The 20,135-nt window shown below is 41.2% G+C and overlaps 1 protein-coding gene across 1 annotated transcript in view; it reads left to right on the forward strand.

Annotated features, from left to right (window-relative positions):
* The first annotated feature begins 1,048 nt into the window (after positions 1-1,048).
* CRADD (CASP2 and RIPK1 domain containing adaptor with death domain) overlaps positions 1,049-20,135 on the forward strand; it is a 75,047-nt gene continuing 55,960 nt past the window's right edge. The window contains exons 1-2 of the mRNA XM_036401279.2: positions 1,049-1,241; positions 4,530-4,835. Coding sequence (XP_036257172.1) covers positions 4,538-4,835 — 298 coding nt within the window. The 5' untranslated portion in view covers positions 1,049-1,241; positions 4,530-4,537. The remainder of the gene's footprint in view (positions 1,242-4,529; positions 4,836-20,135) is intronic.

The raw sequence follows: 20,135 nt of genomic DNA on the forward strand, positions 1-20,135 counted from the left end.
CTTCCAAATACCCTTAAGTATTTGAAATACCCTTAAATTTGTACGATTAGTCCAAACAGAGTGTACAAATGGGATTCACAAGGTGATGACGTTTCTAGCAGCAGTGCAGCAACCACCTTTCCTGCTTTTCCAGAGGGTAGGTATTAGCACGCTGTGCAGACCACAGCCAGCTTGCTGTGCCTGCCTGCAGCTTCAAAGGTAGTACGTTCCAGCACTGGAAGATCTTTTTTTTTTCCCCTTTCATCGCCATTGCGGTCCCGACATGAAAGAAAAAGGGCTGACACCACTCAATCCCGTGTGACACCTGACACCTATGCAAAGATGGAAAAAAGTTATTTCATGATGTGTGAGTGAAAGTGACACTGCCCACTGCCTCATTTTTACAGTGCTGTGAATCACCGTCTTCTCTTTTCTACTGTATTTCACTTCCAGGCATCCGTATAAAATTAAGTGAATAATACAGTATTCAGTAATAGAGGAATAAAACAACAAGAGTGTGCATAGCAATGTGGTAGACCCAGGCCAGCTCTTACTTGAACAAATTATTTTCATCTATTAAAGTTTGTTCATTTTTAGGCTGTCCAGGTGAAAGTAATGAAGCCAAATGTGTACAGTATTCGATATAATACTGCTCTGTGTTTGATATGAGGATGCCAGCACCACGATGAAGTTCAGTTTAGCGCATACTCAAAAATAGGAACCAGTGTGCCTAGAGAGTAATGAGATCAGCTGTTTCTAATGTCATTAAAACTCTAATTTCGTCATTTCTAATTTAATTTTAGACACAACCCCTCCCCTCACTAAACACCCCACCGCCCTGACTGCTGAGAGCGCAGCAGGTCCTCCGAACTCCGGGAAAGGCGCCTCCTTGGCGGAGACACCTCCCGCCCCCGCCCCGGCGGCGGCGGCCCTGAGAAGCGGCGGCGGCGGCGGCCCCGAGCAGCGGCGGCGGCGGCGGCCCCGAGAAGCGGCGGCGGCGGCCCCGAGCAGCGGCGGCCCCGCCGGGCCCCTTCCCCAGCCGCGGCTGCTGCCGCCCGGGCCCGGCTGCCCGCAGCTGACATGGCGGCCGCGGGCCCCTCCCGCGCTGGCGGGCCGGGAGCGGCCGCCCCTCCTCGGCCGGCCCGCAGCAGGGCGGCGGCGGCGGCTTCCGGCCGAGCCCTCCTGCCTTCAACAAAGATGGTGCTCCCCGCGCAAGCTCCGCGGGCGCCGGCGCGTCCTGGGTAGCTTCCCGCTCCCCTCGTGTAAGTACGGGGCGGGAGCGGCGGGCGCTCCTCGCACACTGCTCGCTCCCCGCACACTGCTCGCTCCCCCGGGCGCTGCCGACGGCTCCACTTGGTTCGTCCCGTCCCGCCCCAGGCGCCGTCGAGGGGGAAGCGGCAGAGCGGTGCCGCGGAGCCGGTCGGGGGCCGGGGCAGGGGCCGGGCTTCGGCGGGGAGGCCGGGCCGGGCCGGGGCGGCGGGGCCGCCTCCACTGGCGCAGCCCTGCCCGGCGGGAGGCCGGGACGGGAGGAAGGCCGGGGGCTGCAGCTGCCTGAGGGGGCTCGGGCCGCCGTGCGGGCAGCTGGCCCTGGCTGTTACCGGAGCAGCAGCTGCCGCTCCTCGGCAGGGAAGACGTTAAAAGCAAAACTTGCTGCTTCTTTTTTAAATTTTTTTTAAATTTTATTTTTAATTTCTGGCGGGGTGGGGGGATGTGTAAGACTTTTGACCCACAGGCTTGCTGTGAGTAGCCAGAATAATTCATGGGTTAGGCAGGTGAGTGCAGTGGGTGTTCCAGAAAACGGTGAAATGTTTCTAGCAAGAAAACTGAGTGAATGTGCCTTTTTAGTGTCAGAAGGGGTTCTTACCAAAAATTTTGTCCCCCTTCATGGACAGTTACTCTGTCAGATCCAGAAAAATGCAAACCTGCTTGTGTTGGTGTGGGGATGAGTCAAGGAGTGTGCTCATTCAGCAGGTCATGAGCTATATTTCTTAAAATTTGGCTTTATAATGGAAAAGGTCAATTTTGAGACGTATCTGGGGAATGCTTGAGTCATATTTTGGGTAAATGGACATCTCATATTTTTCATTTTCTGTAAAATTACTCGACTAAATTTAATTCAGAGCTTACTTTGAACCCCTAGATACAGGCTGTGGTTAAAATGAACTTGTTAATTCTGTGTTGCACTAAAGCTGTTGCACTCTGTCCCAACACTGTTACATATCAAAATCCTGATACATTTCCCTATCTAGCTGCTTAGTTCATAACTCAGACATTTGATTCTCACAGTAAGCATGCACAAAGAAATACTTTATCTTTAAAAAGACCTTAGAAATCAGTATGCCCCATCCTGGAAATTTACCAGGCCAGTGCCAGGACTTTTAAACCCTCAGTTGTGTGCCCTCTGCAGTCAGCAAGGCAAAGGGCTTTTACAGCAGAAATTCTCCCTTCTGATTCTTGGCTTGACAGGCATTTCTCAATGCTCAAAGGTGCAAACCTTTGGTTTGTAAGAGCTTTATTTTTGAAAAGTGTTGGCTGCTTTGGTTGGGAAGAAGACGAACTTGACAAGTTCTGTACAGTCATCCAACATGTGAGGAGGCTCCTGAATGGGGACTCTTGGGGCCCATTCAGAATGTGAAACACAAAAATTCTGTAGTATCTGAAGCAGTTTTCTGCCTGGGTTTAGATGACACCCTCAGAGGTGCTGCTGGATGCCTTTCTTGAACTCTGCAAGTGCTTCATGAGCTCAAGGGTGTTCTCCTAGAAGGAAGAAGTAGTAGGATTTACTGCCTGAATTTTGCTCTAGTCCAGAGATTGCTCTCTGTAGTGTAAAGGTTCTATGTGTTGGAGACCAGAATCTTCAGCTTCACCTGTCCAAAATTAGCAACCTAACATCAAGTGGGAAAATCCAGTTCTCTTTCCTGCCTGCTCTTTTTCCGTCTCCTTGCTTGCACTGCCTCAGTCTATGATGGAGTTTGATGTTTGAACTGTGCTTGGCAAACTAGCATTTCTTAGGGACATGGGCTGACATAGCAGTGTTTGATTCCCACATGATCCCTAGACAGAAGGTAAGCACCTTGAAATTCACTTCAGTAGATGAGAAATGCACTGAGTAGCCCAGGAAAGATGGAGTCCTCCAGCAAGATGCTTTCCAGCAGTGCTTTTGACACTTGATGAAAGCATTTATGGAAAGTCAGAGGATGTCAGGGTGAGACAGGGTTTTCCAGTCTCTCTCTCATGACTCTGTGCTCTTGCATTCTGTCCAAGGTGCTGCATACATGCCAGTATGTTCTGTTGGTGACCCTCCTGGATTTTAACAACCAGGCCAACCACACAATTTTGATGGGGCCCTGGGAGTCAGCAGGCACCTCTGATTTAAAAAGACCTCATCAGCTTTCATGCAAAAGCTTTGAAAATTCTGTCTCTCCTTGCTTCTATCCTCAAGCTGAACGAAGTAGAGTTTCTGCAAGGTCTAGTGGTTCAAACAGCAGTTGTCTAGTTTAGTTGTGAGAAACCCTCTTGGTAATCACACTCAACACTTGCTGCTATTTTTTGACTTCATTATTTAGTAATGAGAAGGTATTTAATTGTGTTGTCCTGTCATTTTCTTTTTCAAGTGCCATTAATGGGCCCAGTGATATGTTTGTCATTAAGGACTGGGCGAGACACTTAGATTTGGTTTGAAGGTCTGGCATGGACTGCTGACTTGATCTTGGATGAGCTGCTTGGTCTTTCTGGACCCTGATTATTCTTTTGAAGAGTGGCTATAAAATGCATGTTTTTCAGTTTTTGTCTAGTCAGAGGGTTAGTCAAGTGACATAGAAGCTGGCAGAGGGCATCTGATGCCTTCCTGTGAACACATTAGAAGAGAGGGAGAAGAGCTATTTAAGCTAAGGAACAGTTTTGGCAGAAGAAATGCCTATAAATAGAAGGGGACAAATTTGAGGTGGAAATTCAAAGAAAGTTTCTTCTCATCAGAACAGTTGAGTTCCAGAGCTGTCTTCCAGGATGATTCAGGGGTGAGAATGACCTGATACCTAAGGTATGTTTCTACCCCTCTTAAACTTGAATTGCATCTTGTAGGCCAAAGATACCTGCTGATTCTGTCCCTGCTGCTTCTGTACTGCTGCCGTTTTTGTAATTGTATCAGTGGTCAGGTGTGATATCTCTTTGATTTTGGGGGGGTTAGTGTCTCTTAAGGACTGGCAAGTGCCCTAGCTGCCTTTAGTACGGACCTAAACTAGCAGGATTATTTGGCATGGGTTTCACTCCAGCAAAGGACTGGTCTTTGCAATGCCAAATGTTCTATTCTTGTCTAGTATTTCCCAGAAACTGGATCATTTTACCTTGTGTGACAGTGAAATCTGAGTGGAAAGAAGATGATGGGGATCATTAGTAGTTTTGCCAGGTTGGTGATTCTGAGTTTGGAGTTTTCTCTGAAGGTTGACAGGTGTCAGACATCACTTTTAGATGTTCAGAAATCACTTCTGGATGTTAAAGGTTGAAGTATTTTAATCTTCACACATTTCCTTACTCCTTTTTGCACACTCTAGGTTGCCTGATGGATGCCAGAGACAAGCAGCTTTTACGCTCCCTGCGCCTGGAGCTCTGCACAGAGGTGCTGGTGGATGGACTCGTTATTCAGTATCTCTACCAAGAAGGGATTCTCACAGACAGTCATGTTCAAGAAATAAAAGCCCAAACCACTAGTCAGAGGAAAACTATGATGCTCCTTGATATTCTCCCCACCAGAGGACCCAAAGCTTTTGATGTGTTCTTGGATTCCTTGCAGGAGTTCCCGTGGGTTAAGGACAAGCTGATGCGGAAGCGTAAGGAAATGACAATACAAGATCCTTCAGGTAAGGCCAGGGTTGCTGTTGCTGCTATTTTGAAGCTTGTTCTCAAGCCATAATTTCAAAAGTATTGAATATACCAGTAATTTCAAGTCATGTGTCATGTAAACTCATGATACCAAGAAAAGGGAACAGCCTTAATTTCCTGGAAGCTACTCAAACACCAGGAAATATTGCAAAGTTTGAGACATGAACAGGGCTGAGTTTCAGGACACAAGAAGACAGCAGGAAAGGCTACCTTGGGAGAGGCTAGGATATAGGAGGACCCATAATCCATTGCCTCAAAGGGAATGGGCTATAAAAAGTAATTTTGACTAGCTGAAGAACAGTGTCTTTGCCATCCATATCAATACTGTTTCATTTATGTATGTTTTACAGTGGTTTGTTCAGGAATCATTTATATTTACAGTGTTTTTATTTGTTTACTTTTATTATGATTTTAATGTAATTTTTATTTAGTAGTATATGCTAATTTAGATTTATTTAGTTTATTATATTTAGTGGAGTGCAAATATCTAGGATCATTACTTGCAAAATTACTAGCTGTTGCTTATTTTTAAAAGAAATTTAGGAGCTAACTGATTATTTACTATAATCTATGGCTTTTTGGCATTTAAATGTACTTCTAAAACTAGTTTTCTAGACTAGATGTTTGTTCAGATGTGATTTCTTTACCAGTTTATGCATGCAATTGCTGAGCTGTTTTGAAGTCAAGATAATTGCTTTAAATGCACATTTCTGGCAGCATGCACTGGCTGCTAACCTCGTGTTACCAGCAAGGTAGTGAAATAGTCCTCACTTGGGAACATTTTTTCCAAGCAGTCTGATCAATGTTTCTCCAAGCCCTTCCCTCCTGCTGTACCCCCATTGGAGTGTGGTCATACCTACTTTGATGCCCATGACATGTGATTTTTCCAGTGTCAGTGTGCTTTGCGTGAGACTGAAAGCCTGTGAAGAAGGGTGGCTAAGACCTGTTGACCATCATGTCCACCTGCGTCTCAGTTAGCTGCATGTTCAAGAACATTTGTCAAGATCTGCTGGACAAATCTGAGATTATCTTACCTTAGGACATTTTTCATGGAATATTCTGACAGCTGGTCTTTCTGTTGGTCTCTGTGTACGTTGGTGTGTGCGTGCTTGGAGATGAGTAAATAATTTTCAAAATTTGGGAATAAACGTCCTGTGCTGCCTAAAAGTTCTCAGCATAATGCAAACTATGGCATTGAGTGTGCTGGAAAAGGCCTTGCTCACTTAAATACTGTCATGCTAGTGCTCTTTATTTGCCTTACAAATCAGCCTCTTTATTTGATAATTGCTGCTTAAGCTGCTGAATAATCTTGTGTGTGTTCCAGACATACACAGCCATTAAATACCGTCGGGATCATGTAGTTTGTTACCGAAAAAATTGTTACCAATTTTTGTCCTTTTGGTTGTTTTGTGGACTGCTTGTTCCTGCTCTTGATCACTTGTGACTAGTGTGCTGGATTTCTGCATATCAGGTTCTCTGGTTTTGAGTGGGCTGACAGTACTTGATAGTCCTATAGCCAAGTTGTGTTAATTAGAAAAGGCTTCCAGGTTAGATCAAAGGTTACTGTTACTTTTATGGTGGCAATACAGAGAGTAAGAATAGGATAGGAGGCAGAAAGCCAAGTTTGTTTTAATATTTAGGCATGTTCTTTAGAAACCCAAGAAAGAGAGCACCATCTGTGCCCTCAAAAATGCTGAGTGCGCCCTGGAATGAATTGGAAACTATGGTGGCAGCATCAGGGCTGATTACATGCAAGAAAATGTGGTTTGGGATAAAAAGCTTCGCTTTGCATTCTAACAACAGACTTGGAAGCTTTTGTCTTGGCGGAGTACACGAACATATGCTTAGCCTTAAGCATGGAAAAAACCATTGGCTCTAATAAAACTATAAGCACATTTAAAATTAAGTGTGTTCTCTAGCGCCATGCTAGATAACTTAACTTCTGCCTTATTGGAAACTCCTCTTCTAACTGATTATTTGTCAATGGTAATTTATTTTAAAGAAGCCATTTGTGGTGAAAAAAGCTTGCCACATATACACTATTCTTCTTTTAGACCCTAAAACTTTTAAAATGGAAGTTGGTTTTAAGTCCCCAGATTTTAATTTTTTTTTCCTTTGGATCATAAATACTATGGAAATGGAATGCTTTCTGTTCACTTGCTTATGGTCACTTAAGATTCTGCTAAGGAAAATATCCTCTGTTTTTACAGACCGTTTTGCAGGACTAAGGAGTGGTAGTAAATTGATCCTTGATGGAAGGTTTTATTTTCATCTTTTGCTTCTCTGAGGTTACATGTAGGATTTTTAAAGTTAGTAATTAAATAGACTGTTAGATTATGTCTGTCTGAACCTGAAAACTGGGATGTACACAGTGATTTTTTTATGTAGGCCTTTGAATTATTTTGCATTTTATTCAAAGAGATCATGCTTTCTGTCCTTCCTACAGCTGAGAAGTATAGTTGGTTAAAGAAAATCACAACCATAATTATTTAGAAACTTTTAGTTTATTTTCTTTTCCTAGTAAAAAACAAGCCCAAACCAACAAATCAAACAAACAGCAATTTCAGTAAGAAAAATATTTTTGTTGATATTGTATAAATATGATCTGGTGGACCAAGCAACTGCAAAATGGAAGCCAAAGTCTGAGATCTAGGCAAGATGCTGCCACTGACTCATTGTGAATCTTTGAGCAAATTCTTTCAAGGCAATGACTTTATTGATTCCCAAGCTGTGTAACTCAGTGTAATTTTCATGGAACAGCATAGAGTAGAACTGTAAATTGGCCCAGGATTCAACACAGACTATGCTGTTTGGCTGCTTGCAAATAAATGAACTTTAAAACCTCTGATATCCTGAGTTTTATTGCTAAATGTCAGTTGACTTAAAAATAATAGTTCTGTATTCTGTCATCTAATGTAGTTCCATTGAACACAGAAGACCTTAATCCTGCAGAGCACAAGGAATAGTTTTTCCATGAGAATCAGGAGGGTGATGTGCAGGCAGATAGGTCCTCTTGCATCTGTGTAACTGAAGCAAAGAGACTCAAGATCTCTTCCCCTTGCTTGTTTACTTCATGCAAAGACAGCCTTTTGCCTAGGGTCCCCTTTCTCGTAAGGGAACCCTCATTCTTTTTTCATAACCTGGGGAAAGCATAGTTGTAAAACTCCAAAATCTCAAGAAGGGAGTTTAAAGTCATGTGCTTTTGGAGGTAAGTATTTATGACTTGAATTGATTTAAAGGTGATAGGGTATCTTTCTGGCTTGTATAACAACCTGTGATAAGCCAGTTCACCCTGTGCAGAGTGGCATTGCAAGACTTAATCATTATAAACATCAACCACAGCATGAGTTTCTGGTTTTGAAGATCAAAATTTCTGCCATAGTAAGAGTTAACAAAAGTAATGTGTGTCTGTTTCATTGGGAAATGACTGTTCTGGTTTTTCTGCCCTAGTTTGGATAGCTTTATGCCTTTGTCAGGAGCATAAATCTTCAATATAGTCTTATAATTCCCATGAAAAACTACAGCTGTTGGCAACAGAATTCCCTTCTTTCTAGGAACAGCAACAGTTACCCAATATATTTTGCACTGAATTAAAAAAAATACAAGTTTTGATGGTGTTTGTTTATCAGATTGTTTTTCTAATCTCTCTCTGCTTGGGAATTTCTCAGCCCAAGTATTCTATTTCTCTCCATAATATATGTGCTGTAAAATAATTTACTTCTAAAAGTGTTAGTACTGCACCTCTTTATAGTATAGATGACTTCTTCATTCCACAGGAAATTGCAGCATACTGAGAACAAAAAAGTGAGATACGGTGTTTGCCAAAGGAGTCCTAGAGCAGCTGCTTCTATCTGGCAAATGTTAGTGAATTTAGGGCATCAGAATTGCCATGGGAAAGCTGTACTCTCACAACTAGGCAGGGAATATTTTCTAATGCATAATTTTGTTGTGGTACCTGGTAAACATTAGCGTCCTGCTAGACTTGGGTGTTCATTTGAACAAATTTTAGCCTGGTTGAGGTTTTTCCCTGGATGTGTGGGGAGTGTGTGTTGTTGTATAGCTGTAGAAATCTTCATGTTGTTTAACCCTTTGGATGAAGCATGCAGATACAAAGCAAAGCAAAACATGTACATATCCCGAGAAAGCCAAACTTCCCTCCATCCCCTCCCAGCTTTCCCAAAGTCCTTTTTCCACAGCTGGGTTGTGGATTTCTAAGAATTTGGATTCAAATGCAAAAGCATTAGTACATAATTTTAGTATCTCTTCTTACCTTTTGTTGGCTGCTTCCTGCCTTCTTCCTATCCTGCTTCCTCTCCCATCTAATGCAGTAAGGAAACAGCCTGATATCTTGCCTTTTCCATTTAGATGTCAGATAGGAAAAGCAGCTGAGGAATCCCTTTTCTCTCTCTAAAATCATGGACATAAGTCTGTAGTTTTTTTCCTTTCTTCTCTTTCCCTCCCCTCTCTTGTATAGTCTAGTGGCAGAAGGGGGAGTTTCCTCCCATGTATGTATGAAGGAAAGGGATGGGCTTAGCAGTCTTGGCCTCACTTGGTTGACCTGGAGATGAAGGAATGCCCTTGTGCCACATCCTAATGCCTGGAGGCTGCAGGAAATGTCCTCTGGTTATCTGGAGCTGTTCAAAGGCATCCTCATAGGAGAATTTCCCAAACTCTTTTCCACATTCCCATCTCCCCTGAAAATCGGGTGTTACATTTATGGCTTTGGCTGTGTTCCTGACCGCAGTGAGATCTGTGAAGTCTGGCAGTAAAGGTTTGTGCACACACTCAATATGAACCGTATGCATCATGACATGGACAAGTCATTGACATCTCTGGTACTATGGAGCATTCTATGTATGTATTTTTGGTTTAATATGTGTATAGTTTTTTTTTCCTTCTTTTTCTTTCAATTTAAGTAGCATCTGCTTACTTTATTTTTTTGTCATGTTCATAAGTAGCTGGCTTTATGCTGCTTATATCCTACTTTTTCACTTTGAGAGGCCTAAATTTTAGGCATCGGTGTTAGGAAGTCTTGTTTCCAGCCTCAAGCAGTTTCTTTCAGGTAAGTTAATGGAAAGATATACCCATACTTGGTGTTGTACTCAGTAACACAAATATGTGAGGCTAATATTAATAATATAGATTTAATAAAACATATAGGCCTGGAAACAAGAAAGGAGGAGTGAGTTCTGGCACGAGAGGTGTTTAGACCAGCTGTGCTCAATCAACTACTCTTAACCAATGCCACTAAGAGGAAGCAATCGGTAACTGGTATTGAAGACTCCCTGGTGTAGGAAGTGGAGACCTCCATGTGCTGACCAGATCTGATGCCTTCCAAAGTTTGCTGCTTCCCAAAGGACTGGATCACAAAGGTTGCCAAGACCTGGCCAATCATCAGACTTTGCTGCTCTCTCATATTGTTATAATACTTCATCAGATTAAAGATGACTGTAGGGCTTGGTGATCTCATATGAAGGGATTGATTCCAAGCAGTGTTCTCCACAAATCCATGGAGCTAGATGGGATATATCTGAGGGAGCTGGACTATGTCTTTGAGAGGCTGTTTTCTGTCATGTTTGGTCAGCTGTGGTAAGCTAAATGCACAAAATACAGTAAAGTAACAGGGAAGAGCCACCTTGGGTACACCACAGGTAAAACAAGCTTAAGCAACTTGATTCTTGCCTTCTATAATAAAACATCTGCCTCTGTGAATAGGCAGCAGATTTCATTTAATTGATTTCAGCAAGGCTTTCAGCACACTCTTGTAGCATTCTTGTGGCTAGCTGGGAAGGTATGGACTGAATGGGTGCCCTGCACAGTGGTTGAAAGGTTGGACCACCGGTCTAAGAGGATCGTGGTTGCAGCTTTGATGTCCATCTAACTGGTGGCTAATCAGGAATTATGTTTCTCAGGTTCCTCTGGGATACAGTTAATAACACATGGCTAGTGCATCTTGAAGCCCTCCCTGCACTGCCATATGCAACTAAGTTTTCATTCCATATCTGTTTACAGTCATATATTTGTTTATGTGAAGGAGAACTAGAGCACCCAAATATCATTCATTACCTCTAAGTGATACTGTTTACCTTGTTAGGACATTTATTGTTTTGTATACAAGACTTTTAAAGCCAATTTTTATCTACTTTGCAATCGTGTAAATGGAAAAACCAGTCTTGTTGCTTCTTTTTCCCATTAGGCCATTGTTTCAGTATAATGTCAGTTTCTTTTTTTCTTCCTGCTCTTGCTTTTTCTGTGAATAAATTTGTTGATGCTAATTAATGTCCCTTGTGCCCCTCACATACACAATAACACATGCTCCAGAGTACCTGAGGAAACTTGTAACTGAGTAATTCATTCTTGGGAATGAGAAAACCTCATATTTTGATGTATTGGTGAGGAGTGGTATAAGTGTTTTGACTGTCTCCACTGCTGCAAACTGAAGTGAAGCTTCCATGTTCCTTCCAGTTTACATTTAGAGAAGGAGCCAATTTGATTTATATAAGGTGGTTTGTATGTGCAGGAAATAAGCATTAATGCACTGGATCAAGGTAAATAAATCCATACTAGTGCACCACTTCTTCTGTCAGCCTTCTTAATCTTACTGTTTCATTACTTTGCCTGAGATTTTCAAAAGTACTCATCATTAACCCAAGCTCACTCAACCCTTCTCCTGTTGAGGTCAAGGGTAAGCTCCCCTTGGCTTTAAAGAAGGCAGTTTTAGTCCTGTGCATGTGCTTTGAAAAGTCTTAGGTTTCATTTGTAGTTAATGATATGTTGAGTTTTTTAACAAACAGCCTATTTCAGTTTTTGATTTTTCTAATAAAATACGTGCTAGGAATGAGTAAAAGGACTTCAACAGGTGAAGCACTGACTAAGCCCTGGCAGCCCCAGGGTTCTCTAGCTGGCTCTGGTGGCAGGTAGGCTCCCTCCACAGGCAGGTACTCCCTTTAAGCAGGGGCATAGGAGTCCTTGGCAAAGTAACCACTGAGAAAGAAAAACTGGAATGAAAAGGAAAGCCAGTACTTTTTAGAATCTCTATGCAAAGAATATATTTATTTAACTATGATTTTATTCACTGTAGGCAATGGCTTTGTTTGCTCAGCTTTTGAAACTGACATGTCCTTTATTCATACTCCTCTTCCATTTAATTAAAAAGTCATTTATTTACTTGTCATCCAGTTCTCCTACATCCCACATAAGATTAGTTTAATATCCATATTCTTGACCAGCGATTGCTGCAGTTAGGGTGGCAGAACACTCTTACATCATCCCCTTGGTTAATGTACTTTTGGTGGATCTGGTGAGTACATCTGCAAAGTGCTTGTTTTAAAAGCAACTTCAGGTTATAGCTAGAAATGCTATCCAGCTGTTTGCAGTAGAAATTAACTCAGGATTCTCAGGGCATTCCTCTTGCAGGCACACCTGGATTCTAAACGGGGAGCCTTAAATCGTTCCCCAGCAAGCTGCTGGTTGTGCCTTCAGCCAGGTGCCCAGGCACTGCAGAGGCTGCTCTGGGCAGGTCCCAGGCTGCCTGTCAGCCGTGCCAAGCAGTGCAGTGCCTCTCTCATCACTGCTGGTGGGTGCATGGCTAGGCCTTTCTGTGGCCATTTCACCCACGGTGCTGAGCCCTGTGGGTGTTTGCAGCACCTCCTGGCAGCTAGGGCTGTGTCCTGCCAGTGAGGTGCAGCTTTTCACATGGAATAGTGTCATGTTGATATCGCCCCACAGTGTGACAGGTAGGATACCTCCTTGTGACCTAATGTCTTAGACACTTCCCTGGTAAGCTCATCTATGGTTTATATAAGCAGTGCCCCCTCAGCTGTGTTTGTATATATTTTGTGGAGGCATAGCTCCAAGAGAGAGCTCATATATTGAAATTTGAGTAAAGTCCTTTCCAGTAATTGAAAGGAATTTTAATTCCTAGGAAGAGATAGGGTTGAGTTCCTCTCCTTTTTTCACCTGGGCTAATTAAGGCAGCTTCTGAGTTGGTGTGCTGGCCTTTGTGTGGTGTGCTTCCCCTCCTTAATTCCCCTAAGTTTCCTCAGAAATCGTGCATGGATTTCAGCAAAATAATTTGGACCTGTTCTGGGGTAAGGGGATTGAAGATAAAACTATGTCTCTGCCTTGCACCTGAATGGAGTAGAATTGATCCTGTAACTAAGAGTCTTGCTGGCATTTATCATTGTGTTTCATTCATCCTAGTTCCCATACATAGCAATGTTAAACAGATCTTTATGTTGTTTACTTGAGTGCAACACTGCTTTTCCTGTGCAGAGGGTAGATACACACACTTCACTTGTCTCTTTAAAGTTGTAACATATGTTAGAGATTGTGCAGCTTCCAGTATGACAAAGGGGTCAAATATAGAAGAAGAAATTATTAATACCAATGTCTATTTTTTATTAGAAGGCTGTTACCATGCTTCTGTTGAGATAAGATAAAGTTGTGCAGCTCCTGGCATGGCACTACATTGATCTGATAACCTTGCACAAGACAAAGTCCTGAAAGGAGCTCCTCAGTCTCCAGAAGGCCATAGTCATCTTGCATGCTGTCCATATTCCAATCAGTGGAAGCATGTGCCCTGCTAAAATTTAATTGGAATAACTAATTTTAGAGATCTGGGTTAATATATTTGTATTGTCAGACTCAACCTGCAAACATTTGTTTGTGTGACTGTATGCTTGTTAGCATGCTCATTGGCCTCAGTGGGATTACTTGCTCCAAGTTTACTTTAATTAGCCACAGGATTGGGCTATAATGTGTGTATAAAGAGTCTGTAGGAGTGAAACCAACTGTGTTTCCACTGAAGGAAGCACAGGGAGTCCAGGGAAATATTACAGGGTTGTATGTGTCTTGTTTGGGTTCTGTTAGCATTTTTCTTTCGTTTTGCAATTTTCCACCTACAGTAAAGAATAAAATCAAGTTATTTTAGAGAAAAAGTGTGGTGCCTTTCTATTCAGACTAATATCATGAAGCATTGGAGTGTAACTCTGCTGTTCACTTGAGTGTCATGTTCTAGCCTGCTGCATGACAAGGTGTTTTCCTCACTAATGATACTGCTGATCAGAGACATTCCTAGTGTGATTAAATGTCCACTCCAGTGTTCATTTTGCCATTGGTATGTGCACCCTTTACAAAATTCTTGGCATACCAGGCTTTGGTTAAGAGAATTTCTCCCTGGTTTTGTTTGGTTTTTATTTTGTTTTGTTTTTGTTTTTTCCCACAAAGCCAGATATGAAGGGAACTGTGATTTACTGCCTTGAACTTATGATTTAACAGCTTTGGCTTTCACTACTCAGTACACTTGGTAAAATTCCTCCTGTATCGGAATATTTTTGTTGTCTGATTAAAAGGGCCTTGTTCTGGGATTTCCTTCTCTTCTTCTGTATGCACAAATATATTGTTTCTTCCAATTCCAAAGTTCTTTGACAAGTGCTGAAATTACTTAGGGACTTGCAGAAAAATAATCTTGATAACTATAGCAACAGTAATCCCATTACTTTCTCTGTAAGTCTTCTGTGTTTAAATTACCTGTAAGTGTTAGGAAAGGCAGAACTAGCTTTTTGCTTTTGTGTATAGACCTTTTACTTAGGTCTTAGGTTGTGTGTATTTGTTAGTGTCTAGCTCTGGTAATAGTGCCCCTCAAGACCAAGTACACTAACTACATCTTGGTTTTTCAACTTCAGCATGCTTTTGTTAAATATGATCAGATATCGGGTAAGTTTTGTTTGTGAATCTTCAGAGCTCTAGGTTGAAGAAATATATAGAATGTCTATGTCTTGATACCGTTTTCATGCCAACTGGTTCCTCCTGGTGGGGTTATGAATTATTTGTGCAATCATCATTCCTAGTACTTCTTGTACTAAATAGTATGCTGCTTCTTAAAATTGCAAACTCTCCCATTTACGTACATACAGACAAACGCTATTTTTGTGTGTTGTCTTTAACTCATAGGTTCATTCTGGGACAGTTGTCATGTCAGCAGCATCATCTGGGATACACATATCCACACAAGCCTAGAGCTCTTCAGACTTCATCACTGTCTTGCATTACTGCCTGTGGGTTAATTATGAACTCTTTCCACACATGGCTGGAAAATACCAGAAATCCTGGAATTTGGGATCTAATAACTCTAATTAATTAATTAATCCTGGAGCATCAAAGCATGCCTGTTCTTGGTGGGAAGAGGAAGGTAGTAAGAGATTCTCTACTTCCAGGCATTAATTACCCTTCTGATTTAGCACTAGCTAACATTTGTATACCTCTCAGATACGTACCAATAAACAAAATCCTTTTCTCCTGTTCTGTGCTGTAAGTGTCGCTTTTTGCCTTTATTATTGCTCAGTTTCTGTTGACTCTATGAGCTGTTGCCCTTTTTCTTCCCATAGAGCTCTCACTATTTAGTTACTCAGACTCCTAATTTAATCTTGTGCATAAAGAAAAGCATTTATATCATCATGTTAAAAATGAAGAGCTACTCTCTGAATGGCTTAGGTCCTGTGCTTATTGAGTAAACTAATAGGATATAAAATCCTATACCCCTTACATGAATGTCCTCTTTACATGAATGCCCCCTTACATGAATTTTTAAGAGCCTCCTTTCTCCTTACCTGATTCCAGTCATGCCTGTGCCACAACTTTTGAGCCTTTTCTCCATTCTAGATAGACTTTTCATTCTCGGTTTGCTCTTTTCCTGTTCGTAACCATTTTATATATCAGTCAACATTTTAACATATAGTTGATTTAATTCTGGCATGCAAAGTGCATTGGCCATGCATACCAGAGAAAAAGCTTAATGTAATTTCTGTGAGTAAAATGAGTGTCATTGTATTGCATCTTCAATGATCTGAAAGCAAAGTTATTAATTGGATCTTTCTCTAGGATTGCATGTTCTGCCTTCATAAGGATATTTGGAGTGAGTACATCATTACTTCATGTTCTTTCTTGCCGCCTTCTGAGTCCAATGGTATCACAAGGTATAAAAAAAGTCACTGACACATAGAATATATAAAGTATGAAGAGCTGTCTGCTTTGCCTCACCATGAGGTATTGCTGTGAGTTATTTACATGGTTATTAGGAAATGACATTGAAATGGGATACTGTGTTTAAGTTTTTGGATATTATTTCTTCCTTGTGGGAAAAATTGTCAATACCAAAATGACCCTGAAGTAACCTTCTACAAAAGTGTTCATCTTTCTTTTGCAGAGGTGACATTCAAGCTTGCTGAGATGATCTTTTATCTCTTCTAGGATATTATATATCAAATGCAAATTCTAATGCACTGTTACAGTTACTGCTTTTTTCTTACATCATTGCAGCTGTGTAGCGATACCCACTGATTCTTGACCACAGTTGGTGGGCTTACTCCTCATACTATGCTTTACAGATTTCCTCATCTTGGTTTTAAAGAAAGGGCTTTCTCCAGATGGAATCCTTATCCTTTCCTGTCCTTGTATAAGCAGCATTACAAACTTACCAGTGTTTTTTGCCTTGCCTTGGAGTTGTAGGGATGTATAAGGCTTTGATGATTTTTCCCCATCTGTAGGATCTATTATGTTATTTGTAATATTCCTTCCCCTATAGCAGACTTACAGTTGCTCTGAAAACTTTCTTAACCCATCAGGTCTTAGCTGTAAAAAGATGCCTGAGTTTTTGTTCAGCAGTTCTGTGGTATAACCACTGGGATGAGAGACAGTGAAAGGACAGCCATGCTGGGTCTCTTTTGCTTAATACACCTGTGGTGTCAAGGAACCTGTTGTTAACCTTTGCCAAGCTATGTCAAGCTGAATATGCACAGAGCCATGAGAGGGAAGCTTGACGGGGGAATCCTAACGGTGTGATAGGACCTCTTTCCACTCCATTTCACTGTCCTGTCTCCAGACAGAAAAATGGCATCAGAGATGCCTTGTTTCAAACTCCCCTCTGGCCCTCTGCTCTTACAGTTTTTGAACACCGTGACCCTCAAGCCTCTCTTTTACCTTGATGTTGTATTGCACTAAACAGTTATTTAGTTGTTTGCCCTGGGTGTAGTCATATGCAGTGATTTTCTTGGTTTCTCCACATCTAGCCCTCTGGTGCCTGTCCCAGGTAGGAAATCCAGTCAGGACAGTAGTCTAGGAAAGGATAAGTGGAAAATGAGCATTTAAACCTAGTGTTTTCAGTGACTGCCTTCTTAGGCATAGGTTTTCCTACTCAGTTTGATTTTTTTCATTTGACTGGAGGTAGCTAATAAAAATTCTGTCTTTTAATATCACAGTCATAACTATTTTGATGCAAAGTAATACAACATTTATGTGAACAAAATGCATATGCCATGTCCGGAACACCAAAATTAATTATCTTAGATGTAGAGGCAGAGGACAATCACTCAAAACAACGTATGATTTAGGATTAAGATATGGGAAATGTGCTATTACAAAGCTTTCCCCAACCACTTCAGATTTATAAAATAAATATTAGCATCTGCAGACAAATGCCAGAGAGCATGTAGCATTTTGACAGAACTGCAACCAATTCTACACATGTTTTTGTCTACAAGTTATGAGGAAGTGATGAAAGGTGTTCTCAGCTTTGAATGGGTCACCCTACTTTGGTAGCTTGAATTCACAATGTATATATATACCTAAGTAGTTTATTTCCTATGGAAAAGGAATATATTTTAGTAACTGAAATTAGGCTGTTCAAGAGAATTGATGCTTCTGGCAGACTATGATCCTCTTACCTTGTGGTGTACTAAGGCTGGCTGGTGACCCTTTGACTATGGGAAGAAAAGCAGCTGAAACTGTTGCTATTCCTGGTGTTTTCTAAAGGGGGAAATCCGCATTAAGTGAATGATATTCAGTACTGAAGAAAGGTAAATGGCTTATCTTTAGAATTGTTTTGCATCACTTACTTTTTTCCCTCTGTACAAGTTGAGTGTTTTGCTTTAGGCAGCACCCTGGTGAACATAGTCTTGCACTTGAACAAACAATACATAGCAGCTGGAGCTTTTTCCTGGTACAGAAGGTGTGTGTCTGTTACATTTATACTGTAAAATGCACTAGAATTTAATTTCAGGGCAGTTTTCTTCATTACTAAATCCAGAGGAAAAGCTGAAGTTTGCCTGTTGTCTGCAGCTGTTTTATAGAGTTTAAATTAATCTTCAAAGCTCAATAATTGCTGTAGTTTCATTACAAAGTCTTGAAATGGAACTTTAATGGATCTTTCTTGTTTGAAGATAAAGCCAGTCATAACTCTTCTGCAAGTTGAAGATTTGAGTTTTGGGTTGTTTTTATTGCTGTTTTTTTTTTCTGAGCACAAATGAACCATTTCAAAGGAAGATTAAGGAAAATGTGTTCTTGATATACAACGTTCTTATTTTCTTTTGTACCATAAGAAATATGAACCACAGGTCGAAAATACCTGTTTATCAAAGTTTTTTTGGTAAATAAACACATTTCTATGAATTAGGCAAGGCTGTCTTTTTGTTGCCCCTTTGTTTTTCCACAATATATTGTTCTGCTTTTGTTCTTACTATGGAGGAAAAGGTAAATTGTAATCTGTAAAGGAATATAGTGAAGGACTTTTGGATGGTGACATGAAAAATCTTTTAATTTGCTAATAATTTATTTAAATTGTTGTAAAGAATCTTGTCTAGTGAGTAGAAGTCACTGCATCATCTGCTGGCTTTTATTATGTATATATTAAAATGAAGGTGCTAGTTTGCAGGTCTGCTCTGTGGCCTGGCCAAAGGAACATATATGGGAAATCTGAACTTTAGACCAGTTAGTGTTAGGTAACATCTCAGAGTAGAAATGTCTCACATTCCCATCAAGCACTGGGACTAGAGAAGGAGCTCTTGTTAAAGGAACATAGCTGTCAGGCATCTTAAATATGATGTATTTTTTTGTCAGGTACATAAATATAAACCTTGAAAGCTTTGATCTAGAGTAAGCTCTTTATTGTTAGGCTTTGAAGCTTTTACTGTAGTTTGTGTTTAAAACTCATAAATGAAAATACAGCTGACTGCTGTAATACTGAAGATGCTTGGGACCCAGGGGCCCTGAAGCATGATGTTTCAGAGGATGTGTTTCCAAAGATTTGAATTTTTCTTGCAAAGCACCTTTGGCTGCTGGAGAAGAGTTTTAACACCGGCACGTACCCAGGTATTCATAACTTACCACAGAATCTTTGCTAACTGCAGCACAGGTTTTTAAAGCTTTCAGAAGATTGTGACAACACCTTGTATTGCATTTGGAAAAGAGGAAACTAGTGTGACATACACATGTCACATGTCATTCTGCTGAGCTCATGGTTTCAGTAGCTGCTTAAACGTCCACTTTCTTTACTCAACTTATTTTGATTTGTCTGTATGATATTGCACGTTAGCTAAAGTTTGTCTCTCCCCCTTCCTCTGGGACTGAGATAAGATTTGCAGCTGGTAACGTCTGGTTGTCATGTTCTGTCTTGAATTGGCTACTAAAACTGACAGTGCATAATTGACTTTTCAGGAATTTTTGCTCTTTTAAAGGGTTTCAGTTTGCTCTGTCAACAAGCATCATTGCTGCTTTATGCTATTTTTTTCAGTATTTCTGATCCAACTGATTTATGACAGATGAATTTTCCAAACTAATCTGTAGTTTGTGTGGATCTTAATCTTTGTCCAGGACACAGTTACTATCCATAAAAATTATTTGAAAAAGGAATTTCTGCTTTTAAGTCAACAGCAAAAAATTATGTAAAAAAGCTCATTGTTTGCTCTGTTCCCACGGGTGGGGGAGATGGGTTGCAGTCACACATGCCATCTCATTGTTCTCCTCCTAAAAATATTACCAAAGAAAATGGGGTTTAAATGATTGTTCACATGACAGTTATGCCTGTACAGAGAGATTTAAATGGGGAGCTCTGGTCTCGATCTGGACCATGGCTAAGTTTTGTCTGGGTGCCAAACCAGGATCCCAGAAATCTGCTCTCTGCTGAGGCCATGCATAAGACCATTTGCTTTCTGCCTGGCATGGTCTGGAGGGGTGTTTGGGGCATGCTGCAAGCATGGCACAGGGAGCAATGCATGGTTTAGTTTCTAACTCTTGAGGGGTTAACATTTTCAAGTCTCCTCTGCCTTTTCTCTTGGTGGAGAATGTAGGGCTCTTTCTTCACAAAAACCAGGGACAGCCAAGGTGTTTGGTAAAATGATGCCAGGAGATGGGCATTTAGGCAGAGCAACCAAAAGTGTTGTTCCTGTGGAGAAAGAGCTGCTGGTGTTGGGCCAGTAGCAAAGGGGAGGGTGGGATGTGGACAA

The sequence above is a fragment of the Molothrus ater genome, chromosome 5 (assembly GCF_012460135.2).
Source record: "Molothrus ater isolate BHLD 08-10-18 breed brown headed cowbird chromosome 5, BPBGC_Mater_1.1, whole genome shotgun sequence".
Classification (NCBI taxonomy): Eukaryota; Metazoa; Chordata; class Aves; order Passeriformes; family Icteridae; genus Molothrus; species Molothrus ater.